A 25696-nucleotide genomic window follows, 5' to 3' on the forward strand; every position below is an offset into this window, starting at 1 on the left:
CAGGTTAGTCCTGTGTAACAAGGCTGATGATCTTGCTTGCTCCCTCCTATTAGCTATTGCTTTTCATAGTATAGCTGTATACAGTTCTACCATCATAGGAGTATTGCATGGACTCTGTTACTGTTTTAAGTTCTTTTTCCTTACTTTTGATGGTAAAAGTAGTCACAAGTCTGAGCTTCATAAAAGTAGAGCTTTTCCATCACTATTCTATACTGTACATTTTTCCAGTATGTTAAACATTCAGTATTAGCATTAAGAAAAGTTTGAGGCCCTAACTGGTTTGGCTCAGTGGATAGAGTGTCAGCCTGCGGACTGAAGGGTCCCAGGTTCGATTCCGGTCAAGGGCATGTATCTTAGTTGTGGGCACAAACCCAGTAGGGGGTGTGCAGGAGGCAGCTGATCCGTGTTTCTCTCTCATCAATGTTTCCAACTCTCTATTCCTCTCCCTTCCTCTCTGTAAAAAAATCAATAAAAATATATATATATTTTTAAAAAGTTTCAGGATCTAGAAATCTTAGTTTTAGTGGGGGAAAAAAGACACTATCAAAATAGGAATAATAAGTATATTAGTAAAATAAACACATGTAGCCCTGACTATTAAACAAGTTAACATATAGGAAACAAAATAAACTATACTTTAAAAAATGTACCACGGGTAATGCAAGCTATTGGATTTTAAAATACAGTTAAATCTCACAGGATTGCCTTAAAGATCCAATGAGATCAAGGAAGTAGATTCTCACTAGATATCTATAACAATAAAAGCATAACATGCTAATTAGACCGGACAACCTTCCGGACGAAGCTGTGGTGGTGGGGACCAAGGCAGAGGCGGCCACCACAGCGGCGGGGGCCGAGCCACTTGCACAAATTTCATGCATCAGGGCTCTAGTATTATATAAAATAATATTATTTAGAAAACATTCTTGCTCAGTAGAGCTAACTCAAACAGTAGGGCTAACTCAAAACTTCTAAGGGTGGAGAGGTAACAGAAAATAATACCTGACAAAAACATCTCAATCTGAAATACTTTATACATTCAAGGAGCAAGTAAGAGACAGACAATCTTGGTGAGATAGAAATTAGATTCTATACTGCCTTATCATGCTAATTTAAAATTGGCTGGCCTCTGTCTTTTGATTCTCATTCTTAGGTCAAAAAGCAAATGAAAATCTGATAGATCTTTGAATATTCAATTATAAGGAATTTGAAATCATTGTGTTTTACATCCTTTTGGTATTAAAATAAAGATTATGTTGCCATTCATTTTCTCTGAAAAAAGGCTGTTTTTAAGTTAAAGATGGTATGTTTTCTTAATACAAGAAATTTTGTGCAAAAACCAGGTGATACATCATCTACCTGCTGATAATTATGAAGTCTTGGAGTACTTTTGTGGTGAAGCTTTCCATATCTTTTAAGATAAGCACAACAGGAGGAGATTGCCATTGACTAGAAGTCCTCTTTTTCCGTGGCTTTCCTGGGTCTGTCTTCTTTTAAGCCATTGTGAAAAGAATGAGTTAAAAGGTAAGCCTTACCAACCAAATAATGCTATGCCTTTATATTTCACAGTAACAGTGTGTGTTTTTTTTATTTCTCCCACATATTAAATAGAAACTCCTTCCAACATTTATTAGCAGAATCTTTCCATTTGACATGGGAATAATAACCAAGAAGAAAAAGGTCCAGTAAAATCTGTAACTCGTAAGAAATATTTATATTTTCTGCTATCTGAAAAAATGAACGAAAAGCAAAGGGAGAAGAGAACATTCTCTATAAAATTTATTTTTCTGTTGGTAGAATGTCATATTTTCCTTTGCTTTAAGGTGAGAAGTAGTATTTTTAATTAAAATGCATAATGAATAACCCAGCTCCACTACTGTAAAATTTCAAGTTGAAAAACATCTTAAATTATCATCTAGTCCAATCCCAATCTTTTAAATTGCATACAGTATTTGATTTCTACAAAATCTAAAATTCTGGCCCTGGCCATTGAGGCTCATTTGGTCGGAGTGTTATCCCGTACACTGAAAGGTTGTGGGTTAGATTTCTGGTTAGGGTGCATACATAAGTTGTAGGTTCAATCCTCAGTGGCGGCATACAGGAGGCAACTGATCAATGCTTCTCTCATACATCAATGCTTCTCCCTCTTTTTCTCTTTCTCTCTCTCTCCTTGCCTCCCTCCCTCTCTCCCAACCTCCCATGAAACACATGCAGGAGTCACCCAATCGATATGTTTCTCTTACATCGATGTTTCTGTCTCTCCCCTTCCCTTCCACTTTCTCTAAAAATCAATGGGAAAATAACCTTAAGCGAGGATTAATAACCACAACAAAAAATCTAATTCTGGATCAAATTAAGATACTGCAGTAGGCATTAGACCCAATTTGATACCTACATATTGCAAAAGGAAGCTTCACTTATGATGACTTCAGCAAATACATTCATCAAAAAATGTCAATATAGTATTTTTTCCCATACTATCTGGCTACACAGCATCATAAACTAAGGCTATAGTTTTATGGTATAGTTACCCATGAATCATCTAAGTTATTCATTTTCACCAGAGACTAACATGGTAGAATGAAATTTCTTTTTATTTATCTGTTTATTGAATACACTTTACTTAGAGAGCATTTAGTCCCCAAGAATTCTAAACATGGAACAAATTAAAGTTCTTAAAAATATATATCTATGGCTGTTTCTCATCGGACTAAGTTGATAACAGATATTGACAGCATGGTTCTACTGCACAAAAGCAAATATTGAGGAACCTATGAGATAATATATTAACATTATAGACCTTGTTACAAAGATAAAATCTGCAGCAGAACCAATTCCAAATGCTGTTTTTGTCACTAGATGACATTCTCCCACAAATAAAATGGCCTTGTAGGAACCTAAACTTCTACCAGGAAATAGGCTGCATACTGATAAAAGAAGCTACTATTAAATTAACAGCTAGTGCTACATAAGCATATCCTTATTAGAACAAAATAGTACTATGCTTAATATAATCCCAAGCCTCTTCAATCATATGCCAATTTCCTGGGAGAAAATTGTCAGTGTGCATTTACCTGTGTGACATTCATATACCAACTGGAAAGAGAATCCATTGAACAATGTGTCTTTTTCTGGATATCTTTTTCCTCCTCTTTTGATTCCACATCTACACGGCAGTCCATCAACTGTGAGAACAGCTTTTGTAAAAAATGTTTCATATCTGCAGTAGATAAAAGGTAAGAAAGTTTCTCTCTCCTTAAAGCAAATCTGAAACAACTGAAACTTCCTGATCAGTAGAATGTGTTTTCTATACATAACATTAATTACCATAACATTTAACATATTGACTATTAATGTTCATTAGTATTCTCTCAATAGGCCAAAGTTTATTTGTATTGTCTATAATAAAAGTGTTACCTAAAGAAATGTGTAACTATGAAAACTATTAATTATATTAGGAATAATATACATTTAAATTACTTCTGGACAGCAGAATGTTTTTAAGGACCCTAAAAAAGACCAAAAGTGTTATTTACATAAGTTATTTTGCTGATTATAAATCTTCCTTAAAGTCATTTTTAAAGATGTCCTAAGGGCTTTTACTTCATTACAATCAATTAATGAATATGAAAGTAATATAAAGCACATAAGCACATCAGTCCAAATCTAAGCACATTTTACTCTTAGTGTCTACATCCTTTATGATTTATTTAATGGCTTCAGATACCCAAGGTAAGCTCTGACAATGGACCATTTTTACCAATGGTGGTCTTTCAAAATGGAACAGTAAGATGATCTGAGCCTATAAATATGAGCCTATGTAATCTATTCTGTTAGGCTAAGTAAGAACTCCCAATTCCTCAATTCTCAGCTCTCTGTCCCAAACATTCTAATTTGAAATGCCTGGACTATTACTGGCAGTGAAGTTCATATGGCAGGAGTAGGGCTGGAATAAAGTATCAAAGACTCCTGCAACTTGGGAGGCACTAAACTTCACCCTGCTAAAATATAGTACCATACTCTTCCCACAAATAAAAAGGGATGAAGAAAGCTTGAGAGACACAGAGAGACAGATATGGAGAGATACACAAAGAAAGATGGAGAGAGAAGGGCCAAAGAAATTGGTAACACCTCACCAAGGTTATTAAAGCATTTATACTTTACCTGGACAGTCTCTAGCTTGCAATGAGACTACATATGGAGTGACATTATTCTGAACGGCTTCTGTTAGACTTCTGAATGTAAATTCATGATCTGTTACATTCACACCTATGGGATTATACATCAATATTACACCATCATTTTTATTATTAATAACTTAACAACAAAAGCTATTTAACATGTCAAGTGAATTGCTAAGTAAAAGTATTTTTAAATGATTAATAAAATAACACACTGCATAAATGAAGAGATCTCCAGTAATACTAGATATCTAGAGGCACACACTATACTTATTTGTTAGGAAAGATATTTAGCACAATTTCTCTTTTAAAAAAAAATTACTGGGGATGTGTAGTTGACCCTTGAAAACATCTTAAGAACATTTTGAAAACATTTCATTTCTTTGTCACATTCATTAAGAGCTCTTTAAAATAATTACTCAAAAATAAAGACTATGGATTCCAGTCTTACTGTGACCCTCACTTAACAGCTGAGGAGAATCTAATCAGTAATATCATTTATGATCACAGTAGTAAATATAATAGGAAAGTGTACACTAAACTAATTTCTGAGGAAAGAGTCTAAAACCAAATTATATTATAGTTTTTGGTCCTTTAGGTATTTACTAAATTCCGATTCTCATTTCCACACATCAGAATTTTAGTGCTCTTCATGCAGTTATCAGAATTGAGTGAAAACTTCCCACTACTTTGGAAAAAATTCTATTAACTGGTATCTTCCCTAAGGTCCCAATCTGTGCTTTCTAGAAAGAGTGTTGGCACTTCGGCGGATGCCAGCAGCAGACATCCTGAAACTACTTGAGGCTTGCTACTATAAACCTTCAACTGCTTGCAAGAAAGGTTCAGAATCATCCAGACCACCAATAGTCAACATTTTTTTCCTAGGAGAGGCAACACACAAAAATGTTGGCAGGATATTTTTAAACAGACATACACTAAAAGAAATAAATAGACATATACCTTATGGAAAATAGAAACTGTGCAATGTGCTTAAGTAACTTTGAGTACAGATTTTTTTAAAGTGTCAGAATGATATTCCTAGCATGCATTACGGTCTAAGATTATGATACTACATCTCTGAACAAATCTAGGAGTTTAGTAAAGCAGTAAAGCACTGGCTTATCTTGTCTGACTGACTTTGTAAGCTATTTAACACTATGTTCCTTAAGATAACGCACTTGTCTATTGGAAACAAGATAATCAGCGTCTGTAACTGGAAAAATGTTCTCCTCAAACTACTGACTTTCAAACACATGATTTCCATTAGCTTCTCTTCTCCTTTTGGCACAAGGCAGAGAAGGGATTTAAACAGTGCTCTCACAACAACCTATCAGGCCATCCCTCTTGATCATGTTTCTCCCACTTCAATTACTGTAACATGGCAATAGAGAAAGAAAGCACCCAACAAACAGTACAAGCCAGCCATCACTGGGCTTCAGTTTCTCATCCATAATGGAAAGGGTTTTCAAATTAACTGGCAGGTTGCACTGAAAAGCTGATCCACAGCATTTTAAAATCATTCCACAAAGTCTTATTACTCAGAGTGGTCCTGGGATCAGCAGTGTTGGCATCAGATAGAGGCGTATTAGAAATGCAGCGTTTTAGGCCCTGCCCCAGACTTATTAGTGAAAATTTTCATTTACTAAGATCCCCTAGAAGTTATTTTTAGGTACATGAAAGTTTGAAAAGTACAGCCCTGAATATCAGGAAGATAATTAACAGTATTAGGCAGTACGTTTTAAACGAAATGGAAAAAAAACCTTCTAATATTTCAAAGAAAATTTTTCCATTACCTGCAAGCCAGATATTTGGTTAAAATTGCATGTTAATGATAGAAATTTAAGTAACTAAGAAATGTACAACCTGTAGTCTGAAAGCAGTTTATATATAATTCATCCAAAATTCTTTTAAACAATTACTACTAATACAATATTATGAAACAAATATTAAAAAAAACTACAAATAAGGAAAAAAAATTAGTCATAGAATAACTGCACTGAAATGATAAAAAGATATAAAAATAAAATCTTTTAATATACTGCTGGTTTCTTTATTACCAAATTCAAATCTCATCTACTTTCATAATATAACTAAAGAAGAGAAAAGTAACATATATATTTCCCCTTCATTTTTTCAGACAGGAAGTTGATGAGGGGACTAGCTAACCCAAATAAATTTCTTCTAATTTATAGATTCATGATCAGTATAAAGAACTTTTATTGGTTTTGGTTTTAAAATTATGCCTAACAAAATATGATTGTTTTAATTCTGTAAATGAGAGCAACAAACAGGTTTACCAGAACAGATTATTCCCCACTATTCTCAAAAACAGAGCTACCAATTTTAAAAAACAAACAAATCTGTACATACCTAGAATAAGAGCAGCAGTTGGAATTTCTCTTAGTTTTATTTGACAGCCCCAGTCTCTTGAATTCTTCTGGAATCCAGAATGAGACTTTTGTAGAAATTTGATTAGACTGTCAAACAGGTTTTTATTTAATTCCTCTTGCATTTGCTACACAGAACACACAAAATTTTATGGATTATAATTAGCAATAATCTGATGTGTCTTTCAAAATTTGGGAAAGAAAACTGTCATGAATTCAATTCCAAAGATTACATGTAAAATTACAATCATGATGAAAAAAAAATGTTTTTCTTTAAATCTCCAATAATTAGGGCTTTGGATCCCCTCATTAAAGAGACTCATTTTATCATTCAACAAACACTGATTAACCACCTTACAAATGAAAGATACAGTAGGTCCTCAGGTTATGTTGGAGATCCGTTCCTATGGCACAATGTAACGCGATTTTCGCAGTAAGTGGGAACCCACCTGCATAAGCGCCTATGTCACTCACATGGAGCACATACACAGCAGTAATGAAGTGAAACAGTAAAAAAAATTAAAAGAAAGAAAACAATTCCTGACCTTTACTTGTGGTAAATAAATAATAAAAAAACATAAAGCACATATGTACATACGTCAAAATGACAGAACTTTTTTTTTTAATAAATAAATGGGAGATGGTGACGTAACCACGAAACTACGTACGTGAGTCCAACGTAACCCGAGGACTGTCTGTAGTCCCTATCCTAAAATGTAAAGAAATTGAGCAATAACACTTAAAATGAAAGTAATGTTGTGTAGAGTGCTATGACAATATAGGAATAAAGAGTAGGACCATCCAACTTAAGCTGAGGAGGTGATATATCAGAGCCAAAGCATTAGAGCAGGTGATGGAGTTGGTGATGGTAGGTAAAGGAAGTTTGAATGAATAAATAGTAAAGGAGGCAAGGAAGGAAGAAAGTACCAAACAACTGAAGAGTCACAGATATAGCTAAGCATAAAGAACATGAAAAGTGGTAGGGAATGAGATTGGACAAATAAGCAAAGGGCTAGACTAAGAAAAAATATATTTGATGTTAAAGAGTTTGGATTTTATCATGTAGGGAGAACCACTGAAGACATTTGAAGTAGAGATATGATTAAATCGGGAGTAGGAAGGGTTAATCTGACAGCACTGTGAAGGCCAGTTGGCCCCAGAGTTGGAAAACCCCTGTTGCAAGACCTAAGACTGTATCTGCATGAAAGGAGGACTTTTCTAATTTGGCCAACAGTGCCATAGGGACTAGTGGCAGATCTGAAGGATTTTACACTAGAGTCAGTTAGGAGGATATCATGACAATCAGGCAAAAAAATAAAGGGGACCTAAACTGGAAACCACAAACTCAAATATCTTCAAGGGTCACATGGAATACATGCATGAGCAAAGCCACTAGGTGTAAAGCAATAAAGTGTGGCGGGAAACAGTAATAAACTGAAAAGCACATAACCATCCGAAAGGCATTAAAAAAAAATAATAAGACTGGTGCAGCCACCTTGGAGAACAGTATGGAGTTTCCTCAAAAAACTAAAAATGGCCCTAACCAGTTTGGCTCAGTGGCTAGAGCGTCAGCCTGCAGACTGAAGGGTCCCAGGTTCGATTCCGGCCAAGGGCACATGCCTGGGTTGCTGGCTCAATCCCCAGTAGGGGGCGTGCAGGAGGCAGCTGACCGATGTTTCTCTCATCCATGTTTCTGACTCTCTATTCCTCTCCCTTCCTCTCTATAAAAAATCAATAAAATATTTTTTAAAAATGGAACTCCCATTTGACCCAGTGATTCCACTTCTAGGAATATATCCCAAGAAACTAGAAACACCAATCAGAAAGGATATATGCACCCCTATGTTCATAGTGGCACAATTTACCATAGCTAAGATTTGGAAAGAGCCTAAGTGCCCATCAGCAGATGAGTGGATTAAAAAACTGTGGTCCATCTACACAATGGAATACTATGCTGCGGTAAAAAAGAAGGAATTCTTACCATTTGCAACATCATAGATGGAACTGGAGGGCATTATGCTAAGCAAAATAAGCCAGTCAGAGAAAGCACATGATCTCACTCATTTATGGAATATAAGGAACAACATAAACTGATGAACAAAAACAGATCCAGAGACAGAGAAGCATCGCTCAGACCGTCAAACCTCAGAGGGAAGGTAGGGGAGGGAAGGGGTAAGGGGGAGAGATCAACCAAAGGACTTGTATGCATGCATACAAGCATAACCAATAGACACAGACACCAGGAGGGTGAGGGCATGAGTGTGGGAGGGTGTTTGGTGGGGGGGGGGGGGGGGGGGGGAGGCAATAGGGTAATAGGATACATATGTAATACCTTAATTAATAAAGAAAAAAAATACAACACTGTGTTGGTCAAAAAAAATCTGTTAGCTCTAGAACAATGAATCTGCTATAGTGTAGAAATTTTTCAGAGCTGGAATATAAAGAACATGGTAACTGGATATAGGATGAGAGAGTGAAGTATTTAGAAATAGCTTGATTTCTTATTTGTGTAACTGAATGGATAATTTGGACAGTGCCAGCATTTCAAAGCTGTGAGGATGTGTAAAGAGCCCCTTGCCTTAGCAACTATCATTATAAACATAAGTTCCAGTACCTGAAGCTATGCTTAATACTTGGAACATGAGGGTTTTGTTTTTTTTAGGATATACAGATTGTGCTTAACCAGTATTACCAACATTTCATCAATCGTCTTATAAACTGGTGGAAAAGAAGATGAGAAACAACAAATATGAGATTTACGGTATTAGAGAAATGTTATTAAAAAAAGTATTCACCTCAGTTTCAGATTTCATCTGCTGCCATATCATCTGATAAGTTTCAAATCGAAGCTTACTGTCCTCAGACTCATTTTTCCCTTCATTAAAATACTCCTCTGAAAACACAGAAATAAGTCAATGTCTTTTTTATATAATATGTGTGTGTGTGTTTGTGTGTGTGTGTGTGTATATATATATATATATATGTATATATATACATATATATATTTGGGGATAGGTAACATCTTTTATATTTAATTTTATTTATACATCTTAAATTCTTACTGTAAGTATTGTAAGGTTAAATATCTTACTTAATTTTTTTTTGGTTTTTTAATTTAATTTTTATAATGTATTTCTATCAATTACTTCTGAACTTCTAAGTTTTTATTTAATGGTTTTGATTTGAAATGTATACATTCAATATTAATATATTCTCATTATTTACTCTTATTCTAAGGCTGTATATTCTTTGTTTTATATATCTGTTTTGAGTTCTCCTTTATTAAATGATTCTTACTACTACTATCCTTGTTCATTTGTTCAACTGAGACAGTTTTAGCCCAGACTTATATTTATTCTGTCTGCATTATGTTATATATTTTTGGAATGTTTTCCTCCCCAATGGTTGGCCATTTATCAAAACATCATTTGCTGTAGTGGTTTTCAAACTTTTAAAACCATGATCCACATTAAGGAATACATCTTACATCATAATCCAACACACACACATATAATAGAAACCAAAACAAAGTCTCACAAAACAATACTTACCATGTGATACCAAATGTTTCCTATTCTGTTTTTTAAAACTCTCAACACCCACTAAATTGACTTCATGACTCACACTTGGATTATATGTAAAAATTTTCAGTTTGAAAAACAATTCCTTTCTTCTGATTTGGGATGTCCTTATCATCTAAATGCTTATAAATACATTTGGAACTATTTTTGAACTTTTTCTTTAGTTCTACTGAATCTAACCACACCAATCCTGAACTATTTTAATTATTGTAGCTTTGTAGTTCATTCTAATATTGAATAAATTCAGGTCTTCTTCCCATCACCACATAACATCATCATTCTTTTTCAAAAAAATTTAAGCCATTCTTTCAAACTAATTTTGTCATTTCTAAAAAATAATTACACTGGTATTTTGACTGGATAAAAGAAAATCTATAGATTGATTTGGGGAGAAAATATATTAAAAATTCATGTCCCAAAATACTACAAGTCTCTTAATCAATATTTTACATTCCTTAAATCTTGTTCACTACTAGGCATTTTATTGTAATAGCTAGAACTTTCATGATATTACATAATTGTGAAAGTACACATTTTGTTCTTGACTTCACTGAAATGCTGCTAGAATTCCAACATCAAATTTAAATGTTAACTGAGAGTTTGGAATACAAATTCTCTTTCATATTAAGGAACTTTCCTCCTAATCATAGTTGACTAAGTTTGGGGCAAATACTGATTTTTTAAAAATTTTATCAAAAGGCTTAGAATATACTGAAGTCATCATATGGTAAAATAATAGACAAGGTTATAGTATAAAAATGCAAACCAAAAAAAGCAAGGGGATATACTAGTACTAAGAGACAAAGCAGAATAATAAGTTAGCCTTAAACAAATGAAAATAGTCATCTTTGAAAATCAGTAAAATCATATAAAATGTTAAAATGGCAAATCAAGACATGAATTTTTTTAATGTGTTGAATAACGCTGCATCAAAATAGATAACAAAAAAACTTCCAGAAATTGGAAAACAAGAGCAGTAGGACACGTTAACCTGTTACCAAGACTTCCCTCAGTCATTTATCCATCTAGTAGGAGCTACAGAATAAATACCAGCTTTCAATGCTGACAGGTTCCCTCCTGCTCCCACTCATAGCCCTCCCAACCTCTCTCTCTCCACAGAATACTGAGGAGGAGAGTTACCAATCCCTTCTTAGACAGATGGTGGGCACAATGCAAAACATCTTCCTACTTATTCAGGCACTCTTGTTTCAAGAACGGAAGCCATTGAAGGCAAGTGCTAAATTCTGGATATGTTTTCTTCATTTCTGGTCCATGTCTTAAAATTAGGGTCAATTCCTCTAAGATTTTCATATTATAACAATATCTGTGGGTCTCAGATCAGCACAATGGGAAAAACCTAATGTACCTCAAAGTTCATATTATACAATTGTACACATTAGGTTTACTAATACTAAAAACTTTATACAAATCTTAATAAATTACAGCTGAAATTCAATACAAAAAAAGTTCTAAGCAAAAACTCACCTCATATTTTGAAAGTAAAAGTTAGACCATGGATTCGAGAATCAGACAGCTTGGGTTTAAACCCAGCTCTGTCACTTACTAGCAACATCACTGAAAGTTCTTTATGTCTAAGTATCCCCATTTGATATGTCCTAACAAAAGTATGCACTCCCATGACCACCCCCTCAAGTCTAGGGAACTATTTTCCTCACTCCAAAAAAGTCCCTATTGCCCTTTGGCAGTCAATACCCCCTATTTTGCCCCAGAAAAACCACTGAGATTTTTAGGACAATCTCTTTTAAAGAATGGTGACATATCCTTTGAAGGAAATTTACTTTTCAATTTGCCCTTTGTAAGCCATGCTTAGACAAGAAAAGTACTAAATTCAATCAGGGGTAGAAAAGTAACGAATTTGATATTAAGACATCATACCTATTGGCACAGAGATCTTTCTCTTCTTGAAGTTTGGCTTAAACACAAAACAGCCCTATAAAAAGAAATACAAAGCATAAAGTCAAAGTAGCCAAGGAGCAGATAATTCTGTTAACCCAGTATTTTAGGGATAAGCAGATTTTTTTAAAAAAAGGTGTTTCTTTTCGCCCTAACCGGTTTGGCTCAGCGGATAAAGCATCGGCCTGCGGACTCAAGGGTCCCAGGTTCGATTCCGGTCAAGGGCATGTACCTTGGTTGCGGGCACATCCCAAGTAGGGGGCGTGCAGGAGGCAGCTGATAGACGTTTCTCTCTCATCGATGTTTCTAACTCTCTATCCCTCTCCCATCCTCTCTGTAAAAAATCAATAAAATATATATATTTTTAAAAAAAGGTGTTTCTTTTCTATCTGAGTTATAGAAGGAAAATTCTTAAACAATACAAGGACTATCCATTTCTTTCTCTTCCTTCTCATGGGATGCTCATGATCTTTGATTATGTTCTTTGGGACCTGATCTACGAGACAGACAAAGAAAATAAACTCTGATGAAATTTAAATGCAGAAAGATTCCATTTTTATAATACTTAGAGAAATTACATTAGTATACATTAAAATGAAGATCAAGAAGATATAAAATAGTGATGCTCTCCATCTCAAAATAAGTATTTGTTATTTAATTAAACTCCAACTATAGAATCATGATGGGAAATAGATAATTTGGGCTGTTATTGTTTCACCTTTCTTCATCTGATAAATACATATTCATTTATCTATTACAGATCAACTCAAACTCAGCCACTCTAGTTAGAATTATTCCTTCTCCTAAGATCTCATAGGACTTGAATATCTTTATTTTTAATCACTTTCACTCTGCATCATAGTTATTTAAGGTTTGTCTCCCTAAATAGTTTCTGAGTGTCTTCAGAGCACAGATTGCATTTAGTTCATGATCATTTTCCCAATGTTTAGGACAGTGTTAACATATACACTAGGCAATCAGTATATAGAAATGCTTGCCAAGTAATATCCCTGGTAATTTCCTAGCTACATTTAATTTCACGTTATTATTTGATTAGTGATATATAGTCCCCAAGCTACTGGTCCTATGTTTATTCTCACAATCCTAAAGCATGGACAGCTTCTTAAGATTGCCATTTCTGTGGAAAATGAAAAAGTAAAAAAAAAATATAGGGTGACTCCAAAAAAATGTATATATACTTTAACAGCTGATAACTCATGTCGTGGTACCACATGATTTTTCTAAACATGTATGTGTATTTTAAATAGTTCCATTAGCTGCAGATACAAGAGCATATAGGGCAAAGTTCTCACTTTGGATCCTGTAATCCAAATGGCCACTTTATATTTACACTGCTGTCTTTAGCAGTGCAAATATCCTGAGATGACTTTTTCTAGAAACACAGGTGTCCCCCCAAAAAGATATCCACACTTTGAATGATTGTAAAGTCAGTGTTTATTAATATACAGTTCATTTTCTTACCAACTATACCATGTCTTGCAATCCCTGGCCATCTAAGCAGCCAGTATGAGATCTGTATGATCTCCTCACACACACACACACCCGTACGCTACTTTTCATAAGGCTCCCTTTTCTATTTCTACTCTCTAATTATACAGATTTTTCAACTCCTTTATTTAATATGCCATTTTATTTCTATCTTCTGGACCAAAGAACATATTCTCTTTGCGAACACCCTCCACCCCCCGCCCACTCCCCACTCCTTTACCTAACTTCTCACTTTTCAGGTCTCAGCTCAAATGCCTTTCTCCAAAGGCCTTCCCCGACCTCGGGCAATCTAGGTTCTTCTAGCTCTTCTGCTCTCCCGCTTAGAACTTGCTTTCTTGCTCACATTTATCACAGTTTGTGGTCAGTTTATCCGTGCTTAATGTGTTTCTGCAGGGCAAACACTGAGTCTATTTTGTTAACCCCTGTATCCTGGTACCGCATGGAGTGTTTGGCACAATAAACATTTGAGAAGGAAAGAAAGAGGACGGCTGACTGGGGCCCATCCTCCGGACAGTCGACCTCCACAAACCAGAATTTAAAAATCCTCCTAGCCAAAACACTAAGGCAGGCGGGCGGGCGTATTCGCTCCCCAAAGTTGGCCTGAACCGGACCGGGAGCCAAGATCTCAGCTCCGACCGCCACCTTCCCCTGAAGTCGGTACACCGAGGCCCAGGTAACCTCCGCTCCGTGCCTTCCCCGAAAGGGGATGAGGCTGCGGCGGAGTCTTCGTGGCCGCCCGCCCCCGCGTACCTTGGACACCGAGGAGGTGGCCATGGTCCCAGCGGCAGAATGGCATCCAGAAACTCGGGATTTCCCGCGCTCCTTCGCGGCAGCAGGGCAGAGGTTAGTGACGAGCCACTGGGCTTCTTGATTGGCTGGCATCACCCTCGAGGCGGGCTTCCGGCGCGTGGAGGCGGGGCTTCAGAGGAGGGCGGGGCGTGGCTCCGTCTGGAACCTCGGGGACGCACTACGTGGAAGTAGACATGGCGTGCGGCTTCCGCAGGTCCATCGCCTGTCAGGTACGGTCCCAGGAACGGAGCCCCGCGCCCCCGAAGCCGTCTCACCGCGGTGGGCCCGTCCTCAGTCAGCGGACGGGCGGGTTCTGAGGAAACCCCGCTTGTTGCTGCCGCTTCCTCACCGTCCTCCGGAGATGCCTCCGCTGCGGAGGCAAACCCAGTGGAGGGTCGGGCGTGCGGCTCGGACCAGCCTTCAGGGTGAAAAGTAAACTTGGAGAGGCACGCGCGGCTTCCCTCACGCCTTCCCACCCTACAGCTTTATACGCCTTATCTGGGTGGGGAAGTCACGGGGCCATGATTAGACCCCACAGAAATGAACGTGGACCTAGTGAAATCAGGAGGCTTTGGCTGGAATGAAAGATCAAGGCTTATTCAAGGGTCTTAGGGTTTGTAAACCGAAGATAGAGCCGTGCAGTAGCCAGAGTGTTCTGAAGGAAGGAAAACTGAGGGTTCTTAGAGTAAAAAGGAAGTTCTGGGGAAATAGTTCTGCCTTCTTGCCCTCTGAATCCCTAGGTGGTAATTAGTCCTGATTGTTAACTGGGAGGGCAACTGGTGTCCCCCTAAGCAGTGGTTCTCAACCTTGGCTGCAGACTGCGGTCACCCGAGGACCCTTAAAAAATACCCAAGCCCAGGCCCCCCGCGTCGGGGCGGGGCTTGAAGTTCTATCAGGTGATGTTGATGTTCATCCAGGCTTGATAACTGCTAACCAAGGACGGCCAGGAGGCAGAAAGGTATAGTGTGCTGTGGTCCCCACACTTCTCTGCACATTACAATCAACACAAGAACTTACTAACATCCTGTTCCTCACACCCCATCCTGTGCTAGTTAAATGAGAATGTTTGCATCAGTGTTTTCTAAAGATCCCTGGGTCATTCCAATGTGCAGCCAAGGTGGGAGCCATTGGTATAGTGATTAAGAACACTGACCATGAGGACATGTGGGTTTAAGTCCCGCTTCTCTGGTAGGTATGTGAGTTCTCTGTCCCTCATTTGTAAAGTCTGGAAAATTATTTAGCTACTTTATAGGATTGTCATTAGGATTTAATGAATCAATCCGTATGTAGTACTTGGGGGTTGTGTTTGGTACATTGTATACACTCAATAAATATTCATTACTCTGTTAAGTTAGAATGCTGAGGACAGTATTTTGAATCCCCTTGCTACACTTCTGATGTGGGAATCTAGTTATACATTACTCTCAGTGAATGCTTTAGTCCCACATGAGGTTAGGTCACCAGAAAGCTACGTATCTGAACCCTAATTAATTTTCAGTGAAAATTCCTTAGCAGTACTTTTATAAAGTCAGGAAAAAAGAAGGAAGGAAGATAGAAAAACTGGGTAGATATGCTTTTTATAAAAATTGTAATGAGTGTTTATTTTTAGGTTTGTTTGCTTCTTTAAAAGTTTTATGATGAAAAATGTCCAACTACTAAAAGTGTAATAGTGTTCGGATTCCCCATGTACGCATAACTGAAATATTGTTTTAAATAAGAAGTATTAAACATAGTTTTGCTTGAATTTAATGAAAGAAAAAGAAACCAAAGTGCAATGCAAAGAATTATTGATGTACTTTCTACATGAGTCCTCTGCAGTTAAGAGATTATGCAGAACAATACAATTTGGAATGTTTCTTTAAAATCTTCATGTTTCATATTTAGAAAATATCAACCCCTGGTGTGAGAGACGAGGACATTAGAACTCTTATAGTTGGCATAACTTTCCTCTACCATTCCTAATTTGTTTGGGTAACTTTCTCATTCATTTGTAACACTCATAGTCTGTTTATTTGCCATATATGCAGAACTTATCTGCTGTTCACTTTATATTGATTTGGATAAGATGCTTATTACCAATACTTTTCCTGGTTACATGGCTTAATTGGCTGGATTTCTTTATAAATATATTTTTCAAGAAGGGCTCATGGTGCTTTATTTTTTTCAGCCATTACTTTAAAAAAAATTATGACTTCTCAGATAAAATAATCTTGGAGGTTTAATTATTAAAAAAATTAGCATGTTTAGAAATATCAAAATAGATTTGGAAATATAAAAAATCTTCATTTTAGAAATAAAGCAATAACAACATTATTTAGTTCTAATTTTGAATTTTCCAAAGACTTATACCATATATACAAATGCATACAACAATCCAATGTTATTTTTTAAATTTCCAATTTTCATATGTTGGCAACTAAATCAAACTAAAATGTACAGAGCATCTTAAAGAGAAATGACAGCTCCAGGTCGGCAAGTTTTGACTTTTTTTTTAATATTTGTAAAATTCAACATATTTTTTTTTTATAATTTGAAGGTAATACTACCAGTTAGGAGACAGTGCTTTTAGTTTTATTCTTCTCCGGAATAGTTACAAACACATCTGAAGAAGATTTCTTCCTACATTCTTTACTTCCTATTTACCCCATTTCTCCCTTGTCTTATCCCTCAACAGCCATGGTTTGTCCATTGCAAAGTCTTCATAAAAATTAAGGAGTCAAGGAGAAAAGAGGAAGGCAGTTCTAAATTCATTATGGCAATACTGCTATCTCACTCTTTTCATGCATTGCTCATTGAAAGGATATATGTATGACACGGGTTGGGTGTAGGTTCTGGTTTTAGATTGCTTGTGTTAACATCTGAGCTTTTTCACTTAGGCATGTTACATAAATTCTCTATTTCAGTTTCATCGTTCTTGAAATAAATTCTATAATAGTGTGAAAGTCATGGAATTACTTCAAGGAAAAATTAAGGCATGTAAGATGTGCCTGTCATGTAAGAATCATTCAATAAATAGGATTGACTAAGGCAATAGTTCATAACTATGGCTATGCATTATATTCATTCAAGGAACTTCTTAAAAATACAAATGCCCCTGCCCCTGCTGTTTTAACTAACCTTTAATAGGGCCTAGGGATCATATTTTTCTCCCATTATTTATTTGTTTATTTTTAAGTGCCATGAGATTTTTATCTCTCTTGTTCATTGCTATATCCCCAATTTCTAGAACAATGCCTGGCACAAATTAGGCACTCAATAAATACTTTATTAACGAATAAAATGAATTATCTTTTATTCCTCAGTGGTTCATCTCTCTTTTAGGAAAAAACATTAACTCATTTTTAAATTTATAAATGCAAAATTCTTTTTTTGAGGGGGTGGGGGACATTATGTTTGTTACTTATAGTCACACCCTCTTCTCATCCTCAGTCCCTGGAAACCATGATCTGTTCTTCATCCTTACAGTTTGGGGTTTTCCGGAATTTTAAGTAAATTGAATCATACACTATATAGCTTTTTTTTTTAAATATCTTTTATTGATTTTTTACAGAGAGGAAGGGAGAGGGATAGAGAGTTAGAAACATCCATGAGAGAGAAGCATCGATCAGCTGCCTCCTTCACACCCCTTACTGGGCATGTGCCTGCAACCAAGGTACATGCCCTTGACTGGAATTGAACCTGGGACCCTTCAGTCCGAAGGCCGACGCTCTATCCAGTGAGCCAAACCAGCTAGGGCCACTATATAGCTTTTTGAGTCTGGCTATTGTCACTTAGCATAGTGCATTTGAGGCTCATTTATGTTGTTAAGTGTCTCAATATTCCTTTTTTTTGCTAAACACTGTTACAGTGAACCTGGAACAAATATATTAACAATCTTGCTCTGTTTTGTTTTGTTTTTCTTTATTTTTAGCTTTCCAGAGTATTGGATCTTCCACCAGAAAACTTGATCAAGTCAATATCTGCAGTTCCAATTTCCAGAAAAGAGTTAAGTATAACATACTTGTAATAATATAAAATGTTGCTTACTTTGTGAAGATACCAAAAAAGAAAGTTACTCTTCAATTTATAGAGTAGTCCTTAAAATTAACCCTTTTAGTAACTTTGTGTTGTTTTGATATTTATGCTAATAACTGTAATTATGGTGAAGTCTTTAAGAAGAATGCAGGATGAGGTTCAAATTTAATTGTGTAACAGCAACTAAAAGAAATAAGATTATGGTTAGGATCTAAGGGTTTTTGAAGGACTAGGAGAGATTATACACCTGATGCTTGAATACTATTGTACAATATTTACCTGCTAGTTTTTTTTTTATAGGTTTTTTTCCCCTCTATTTGGAGACTTTTGGTGTTACAGGGAACTTTTGGTTAGGACTACATGCAGCCAATAGTTTACCTTGTTGGTTGCAAGGAAAAATCTATCTCTTTGTGAGTTTTATCATTCTAAATCAGGGGTGGGCAAACTTTTTGACTCGAGGGCCACAGTGGGTTCTTAAACTGGACCTGAGGGCCGGAACAAAAGCATGGATGGAGTGTTTGTGTGAACTAATATAAATTCAAAGTAAACATCATTACATAAAAGGGTATGGTCTTTTTTTTTTTTTTAGTTTTATTCATTTCAAACGGGCCGGATTCGGCCCGTGGGCCGTAGTTTGCCCACGGCTGTTCTAAATGGTACTTGTTTACCATTTGACTAGAAAACTTTAATATTTGGATAAAATACCCTCTCAGTCAATTAATAATGACAAGAAATTTGCTAGACATTTAAGCCCTAAGCTTTAGAAAGATGTAAAGATATAATCATCAGTATCATTATGTCCTTATGTTTTGTCCCCTTTGTCAGGATTTTAGATTCAGTAGGATAAATATTCTTGCTCCCAGAGTAGGACAAAGAGATAAATGGAAAAGGAAAAGAAAGCTACATGTAGCATTGTGAAAGAGAGCATCTTTAAAATGGCTTGCTGCAACTTTCTGTATATTGAGTTCTAAGGCCCACTGACCAAGGAGAACTTATAATTACACTAGAGGCCCAGTGCACAAAATTCGTGTACTCGGGGGTCCCTCAGCCTGGCCTGCACCCTCTTGCAGTCCAGGAGCCCTCCGGGGATGTCCGACTGATGGTTTAGGCCTGCTCCCGCCAGCAGTTGGACATCCTTAGCACTGCCACGGAGGCGAGAGAGGCTTCCACCCCCACCGCTGCCCTCGCCAGCTGTGAGCCTGGCTTCTGGCACACTAACCACCAGGAGGCAGCTCCTGCATTGAGCGTCTGCCCCCGGTGGTCAGTGCACATCATAGCGACCGGTCTTTCTGCTGTTTGGTTGATTTGCATATTAGCCTTTTATTATATAGGATATACACTGATGTAATGTTCCAAACCAGTTACCTATTTATAAAGTCTCTAAATGACATTCTGCATAATCATGGGAACGTCTCTGTTTTTATTTTATGTTTCAAAGAGCTTTAATAAGCTGAACTGTCTTGGCCTATCTTGTGAATAACATTTCCTTTACCTGCCTGGAGCTCCTTTGGGCAGTTCCACTTTAGCACTCTGAAATGCTAAGACTTTGATTTATAGAAAATAATACTGGGGAGAACCTCAAAATTTTTCTAGGCTACAAGTATAAAATTATACATATTTATTTAAAACAAAGGGAATTTCTAATGCTTTGTCATAATAAACCCAAGTGTCCTTTACAGTACTAAAACCAAGCCTAACTGTTCTATAATTCTAACTTTATTCTAAAATACTATTAAGTGCCAGAAGATTAAGAAATACTATTTTTGGGGTAAGAGAGCAACCCAAGGACTTGTATGCATGCATATAAGCATAACCCATGGATACAGCAGTAAAGGGGTTAGGGCATGTGCTGGGGGGTGGGAATGGCCGGGGAGAGGTCAATGGGGGAAAAAAGGAGACATATGTAATACTTTAAACAATAAAGAATTAAAAAAAAAAAAAAAAAAAAAACAACTCAGTAACTGTAAAAAAAAAAAAAAGGAAATACTATTTTTGTTAATGTGACTTATTCAATGTGATGTGAATCAATTTGCTCAGGTCTACTAGTTCAAATTTGTCAATTATGGTGAAATTTCTATTTAATACTGATCATAGTAGAGAAGATTAATAATTATTATAAGCCAGTAGTACTCAAGTCTAGGGATTTCACTCCAGCACAACAAAAACTCCTCAGAAATAGTGGAAAAGTAGCTATTTTTAAACCTTTTCTTTTAATTTAAACAATAATAAAGTAGAGGAAATAGATTACTATAATGACCCCTACATGCCCATCAGTTACTGTCATTGTCTCATGGCCAGTTTTGTTTCATCTATACTCCTGTCCACTCTCCTTCTTCACAATAGGTTATTTTCACAGTTACTGCTTTTTATAGTCTAGATCAGCTGTGGGCAAACTACGGCCCGCAGGCCGGATCCGCCCGTTTGAAATGAATAAAACTAAAAAAATAAAAAGACCGTACCCTTTTATGTAATGATGTTTACTTTGAATTTATATTAGTTCACACAAACACTCCATCCATGCTTTTGTTCCGGCCCTCCAGTCCAGTTTAAGAACCCATTGTGGCCCTCGAGTCAAAAAGTTTGCCCACCCCTGGTCTAGATGTTATGTATTATAGTTTTTTCTTAATTTGTTTTTCTATCACAAGAGCAAAACAGATAATGTTAAGGAGATTCAGGAAGAATAAGAAGAGAAAAAATTCCCATTAGCCTTACTGTGTTGAGACATCTGATGTTAGCAACTTGGTGTATTTTCACACTTTCTCTTCGAATATGTCTTGCAGCCTTTAAAAACAAACAAACATAGTTATAGCCTGGCCAGTGTGGTTCATGGCTGAGCATCGACCTATGACCCAGGAGGTCAAGGCTCAATTCCTTGTGAGAGCACAAGGCTGAGTTTTGGGCTCAATCCCCGGTAGTGGGCTTGCAGGAGGCAGCCAATCAAGATTCTCTCTCATCATTGATGTTTCCATCTCTCTCTTTCCCTCTGAAATCAATAAAAATATATTTTTTAAAAAGCCACAAAACATAGTCATAAAACTGTATGTATAATTTTTAATTCTTTCCCTTGACATCAGTCTTTTTTTTTTATAAGTATCACTTTTAACAATAGCTAATTAATACTCTAATGCTCCCCTTTGGACGTTTAGAATGTTTTCAGACTTTTTACATAATTCACATTTAAGAATACGTCTTCAAATAGACAAAGCAAAAGTTCCTTGTGGCTATATAATTGAAAGCTCCCCAAAGGGAAAATGGTAAAAGAGGTCAAGTCTGGTTGAGTTCCACCTACCTCCTTAAAGCATTTATTTTTCTTTTGGGTCTTTTTTACTGCCAAATAACCCTTCACATAATTTCAGAATTCATGTTTTAAATATTCCTAGTTTAACAAATGATTGTTCATCATTTTTAATAGTCTAAAAAGGTGGTGTTTTAAAATGTGTCCTTCTATCACTGAACTAATTGGGAATATTTGTCATGATTCTATTGAAATAATAAAATTTTTAAATTCAATTGAACTACTTTATTATTCATGTCTAGAATAAAATTGTATTCATGATTTTAAATAACTATCTATAGAAAATCATGTGACCTCTGTGTTTCCTAGATGTTTTGAGAGCCCCCTATAGGTTTATGATCATATTTAACCTTTTATAAATTATCCTTGCTGCATGTTAAAAATCATAGCTTTTTTAAATCTTTATTGTTGAAAGTATTACATATGTCTCCTTTTTAAAAAAATCATAGTTTAATCTTTGGTATATTCAAATCTGTATAATTTCAATTTACATTGTTTATATGGATTTTATTTTAATTTAATATTTTTTCATGAAAAAAATCTTTATGTTTGTGTGTTATTCCCATTTTGTTAAATTTATATTTTCAATGTCCCACATTATTAGCACAAATATTTGACTAGGCTGTCAGAGTCTTTTGGAAAAAATAGGTAAAATAAATACATCTAGACCTTATGTGAGTTTCCAGAGTTAAAATTAATCTTTAGAAAATCAAATTGTCATTTTATCATTAGAGAATAGTCTTAGAAAAAAAAATAGAGTACAGTTTGCCAACCAAGCTACTGAAGAACTATAACAGAATAATTCCCAGGGCTCAATACTGGTACTATTAAACATTTTTATTTAACATCAGAATTAAGATCAGTATTATTTAACTAGAATTTAATTTTTCAGCAACACTCTGAAGTAGGTACTATTATTACCATTATACTGAGGTTACAAAGGAGGTTTAAGCAACATACTGAAGATCACACAGACACTGATTAATAGATGAACTTGGGTTTGTAGTTACAGCTTAAATGTCAGTAGATGAGTTTGGGTAGGTAAATATAATTCACACTAGGCTGCTGGATAATGGATTAAGGCTCAGGAAAATTCTCAATGGTCATTGTTGACTAGGTTCGTTAATGTGCTGTTAAACGAAAGATACACAGGATTTTTTAGGCACATCTCTAATCTGAAGAGTGATAAGAACGGAGTCACTTGTGGCCCTCTGAAATGTGTCTTTTGTGTCAATGAGAGTGGGCTAGCCGCTCTAGACAGTGGTTTAACCCACTTACTCTGCCCATAGATTCTCATTCTCTGGTTTCTTACTAAATATCAGATATTCAATATGGGTAATTATGTAGATGTTACTATATCAATTAAAATTATTTTGCACTTTGACCTATTGTAAACCTACAGAAAAATTTATAGAAAACAATGTAATAAACACTCATGTGCTTACTTTCTAACAAGTCAGGTCTTAATTTTTTCCAAAGTGGCTGCTCTTCCTATCTCACAGAGATATTACGAAGCTACAATTAGGTAATAGAAGAGGAAGAATTTCATAAGATGATAAAAGATAAAGTTCTAAAATATAAGGTGATGATATTTCTAATTACTTTATATTAAAAGCATAATACCTTTTTCTTATAAAATTATGTCAATGTGGGAAACTCATAATGATTAATCTTTTTTTGTTATATTAATAATGTTTGTAGGGTAATAACAGTTTTTCCCTACTTCTTTAGAGAAGTAGCTGATTTCCAGCTTTCTGTGGATTCTCTGTTGGGGAACAATGACTATTCAAGACCAGATATTCAAGTTCAAGCCACACAACTGGCAGAGAAGGTACTTTAGCACTATTACCTTTTTTTTTAACTTTATAATACAGTTATTATTTTAAAGAAAAAAAAATACTCTGCAGGTTATCTCAGCCATAGTAATGAATTTAATAATGTTTCTTTGTTGAAAGCACCTTGAAAAACATAATTTAAATTCATTTAGCCATGTACTATAAGATTAGTATGATTTTTCAAGTTAGTTATAGAGCATTCTTCTTGAGCTGACATTGTTCAGTTTTTTTTATTAACTACTTACAGGAGGACTGAAGTGTTAATTAAATTTACAGATTGAAGCTGGTTGAACTTCTGAATTTAGGAGAACAAGTTGATAAATTAGAGCAGTGGGTTGCACTTCTTAAAATGAGTTTCTGAGAAAATGAACATTAAAATATGAGAAGAAATTATTAGATTGCAATAGAATTATGATTGCAGAGACAAAGTGGTTAGATGATTTAATAAACCTCTTTCATTTCTAATTTCTGTGATGAATTTGGTACCTAAAAGAGAAATTGAAAGGATTGTAGAGAATGACCAAGTTGTTAGTATAATACCACCAGAAAAGGCAGGTGTTGGACAAGTTTTTTGTTGTTTTTTTTTTTTAAATAAGGTTATTACAAAAGAGGTGTGTGGGTACCCTGAAGAATTGGAACAATGGAAGTCATTATCATAGAAAAGGATGCTTAAAGAATGAGTGTGATAAAGGAGCTTTGGTAGCTTAGTATTTATTTGATCAAAAACCACCCCAGATTTTTATCAGGAAGTAAACCAAGAATAGAATCATCCTAATTACAATATTTAGTGTCAAAATAAAAACAAGTGATTCTTTAGTGACAAGTGTTTTTTCAAGGTCCATGGGTATATCAGGTGCTTTGAATATCTAGTTGGTTAAAATTTTAAGGCATATTCACTGAAGACAAAGTAAGTTATTTACATTTATGTGTTGACACAAGTGCTTTAGCATAGGCCCTGACATAATGTCTTGTTCTGTGGCTTTTGCAACAGGTGGGTGAGATAAAAAGAGTTCATTGCAAAAAAAAAAAAAAAAAAAAGAGTTCATTGCATGTCAGGGTACATAGGGGTGGGAGTAAAGTGGTGCTCTCTCTCTTCCATGTCAGATGGAGAATTTGAGGCAAGGGAATGAGAAAAAGGAAGAGACTTGGAATACAGAATAGTATTCTAATCAGTAAAGAAGAAAACATGTTTACCCAAATAGAATGATTGATTTGAAGGGACTGGCTAAGGCCCACGTCTAGATATGAAGACAGAGAGATCATGCACCTTTTGCCTTTAGACAGTTGAAAATCTGATAATTTTAGAACTACAACTCTCATTGGGCTTACTTTATAATATAGCTCTTTTACTTGATCTGTTATCTTTTCAGCTAAAATGTGATACAGTGGTGACTGAAATCAGCACTGGTCAAGGGACTGTAAATTTCAAAATAAACAGAGAACTATTAACAAAGGTAAGAATGGGTTATGTTTTAGCTCTTGCATCTTCACTCACTCTCTCTTTTTTAGCTACAGTGGTCTCCCTCCAGTTCTTAAACTTATTGTGCCTCCTCTTGCCTCAGAACTTATGCACATTCTAATGCCTTTGCCTGGAATGCCACCCCATGTTAACTCCTGCTTATCCTTCAGATCTTGATATTTCCTGGGCAGTGGTCTTCTGACACCTTCATTTGTACACTCTCATAGCACTGTACATCTCTCCTTGTAGAATTTACCATAGTTCCTTTTACATTCTTTTTATTTGATTAATGTCTGTTGCCTTTAAACTCTAATTTCCATTAGGGCTTATAGTTTCTGCTTTTCTCACTCACTATTAAATCCCCAGTTCCTAGCACAATGCCTGGCATGTAGTAGATGTGAGATAATTATTATTGAATGAAGTAATGGGCTCTGTATCAAATGTAAGAAAGGTACTACTGGTTTCTGCTCTCTGGTAGCCTGTATTCTGTAGGAAGCATAAGAATTATACAAATGCAACCATAAGACAGCTTTTTTAAAAACAATAAAAACAATAAATAGTCCTGGCCAGTGTGGCTCAGTTGGTTAGAGTGTTGTCCTGTACACCAAGAGGTGGTGGGTTCAATTCCAGATCAGGGCACATACCCAGGTTGCAGGTTTGATCTCTGGTCAGGGCACATGCTGAGTGCAGGAAGCAACTAATCAATGTTTCTCTCTTCCTCCCTCTTTCTAA

At 35.8% G+C, this 25696-nt stretch overlaps 2 protein-coding genes across 5 annotated transcripts in view; one reads left to right on the forward strand and one right to left on the reverse strand.

Moving 5' to 3' along the window:
• ORC3 (origin recognition complex subunit 3) overlaps positions 1-14383 on the reverse strand; it is a 57903-nt gene extending 43520 nt beyond the window's left edge. For 2 of the 3 annotated variants that reach the window (XM_070418112.1, XM_070418111.1), the window contains exons 1-7: positions 14323-14383; positions 12046-12100; positions 9364-9461; positions 6552-6696; positions 4165-4269; positions 3075-3220; positions 1360-1490 (exon numbers count right to left, since the gene is read on the reverse strand). In XM_070418112.1, coding sequence (XP_070274213.1) covers positions 1360-1490; positions 3075-3220; positions 4165-4269; positions 6552-6696; positions 9364-9461; positions 12046-12100; positions 14323-14346 — 704 coding nt within the window. In that variant the 5' untranslated portion in view covers positions 14347-14383. The remainder of the gene's footprint in view (positions 1-1359; positions 1491-3074; positions 3221-4164; positions 4270-6551; positions 6697-9363; positions 9462-12045; positions 12101-14322) is intronic. The other variant, XM_070418113.1, reaches the window with a different exon arrangement.
• A 127-nt stretch (positions 14384-14510) lies between these two features.
• The window catches only part of RARS2 (arginyl-tRNA synthetase 2, mitochondrial), a 62769-nt gene continuing 51583 nt past the window's right edge, over positions 14511-25696 (forward strand). For both annotated transcript variants that reach the window (XM_070418115.1, XM_070418116.1), the window contains exons 1-4: positions 14511-14591; positions 18272-18345; positions 23402-23501; positions 24876-24959. In XM_070418115.1, coding sequence (XP_070274216.1) covers positions 14556-14591; positions 18272-18345; positions 23402-23501; positions 24876-24959 — 294 coding nt within the window. In that variant the 5' untranslated portion in view covers positions 14511-14555. The remainder of the gene's footprint in view (positions 14592-18271; positions 18346-23401; positions 23502-24875; positions 24960-25696) is intronic.

This window comes from Myotis yumanensis, unplaced genomic scaffold, assembly GCF_028538775.1.
Source record: "Myotis yumanensis isolate MYYU_CA2020_CCGP unplaced genomic scaffold, mMyoYum1.0.hap1 SCAF_6, whole genome shotgun sequence".
Taxonomy (NCBI): domain Eukaryota; kingdom Metazoa; phylum Chordata; class Mammalia; order Chiroptera; family Vespertilionidae; genus Myotis; species Myotis yumanensis.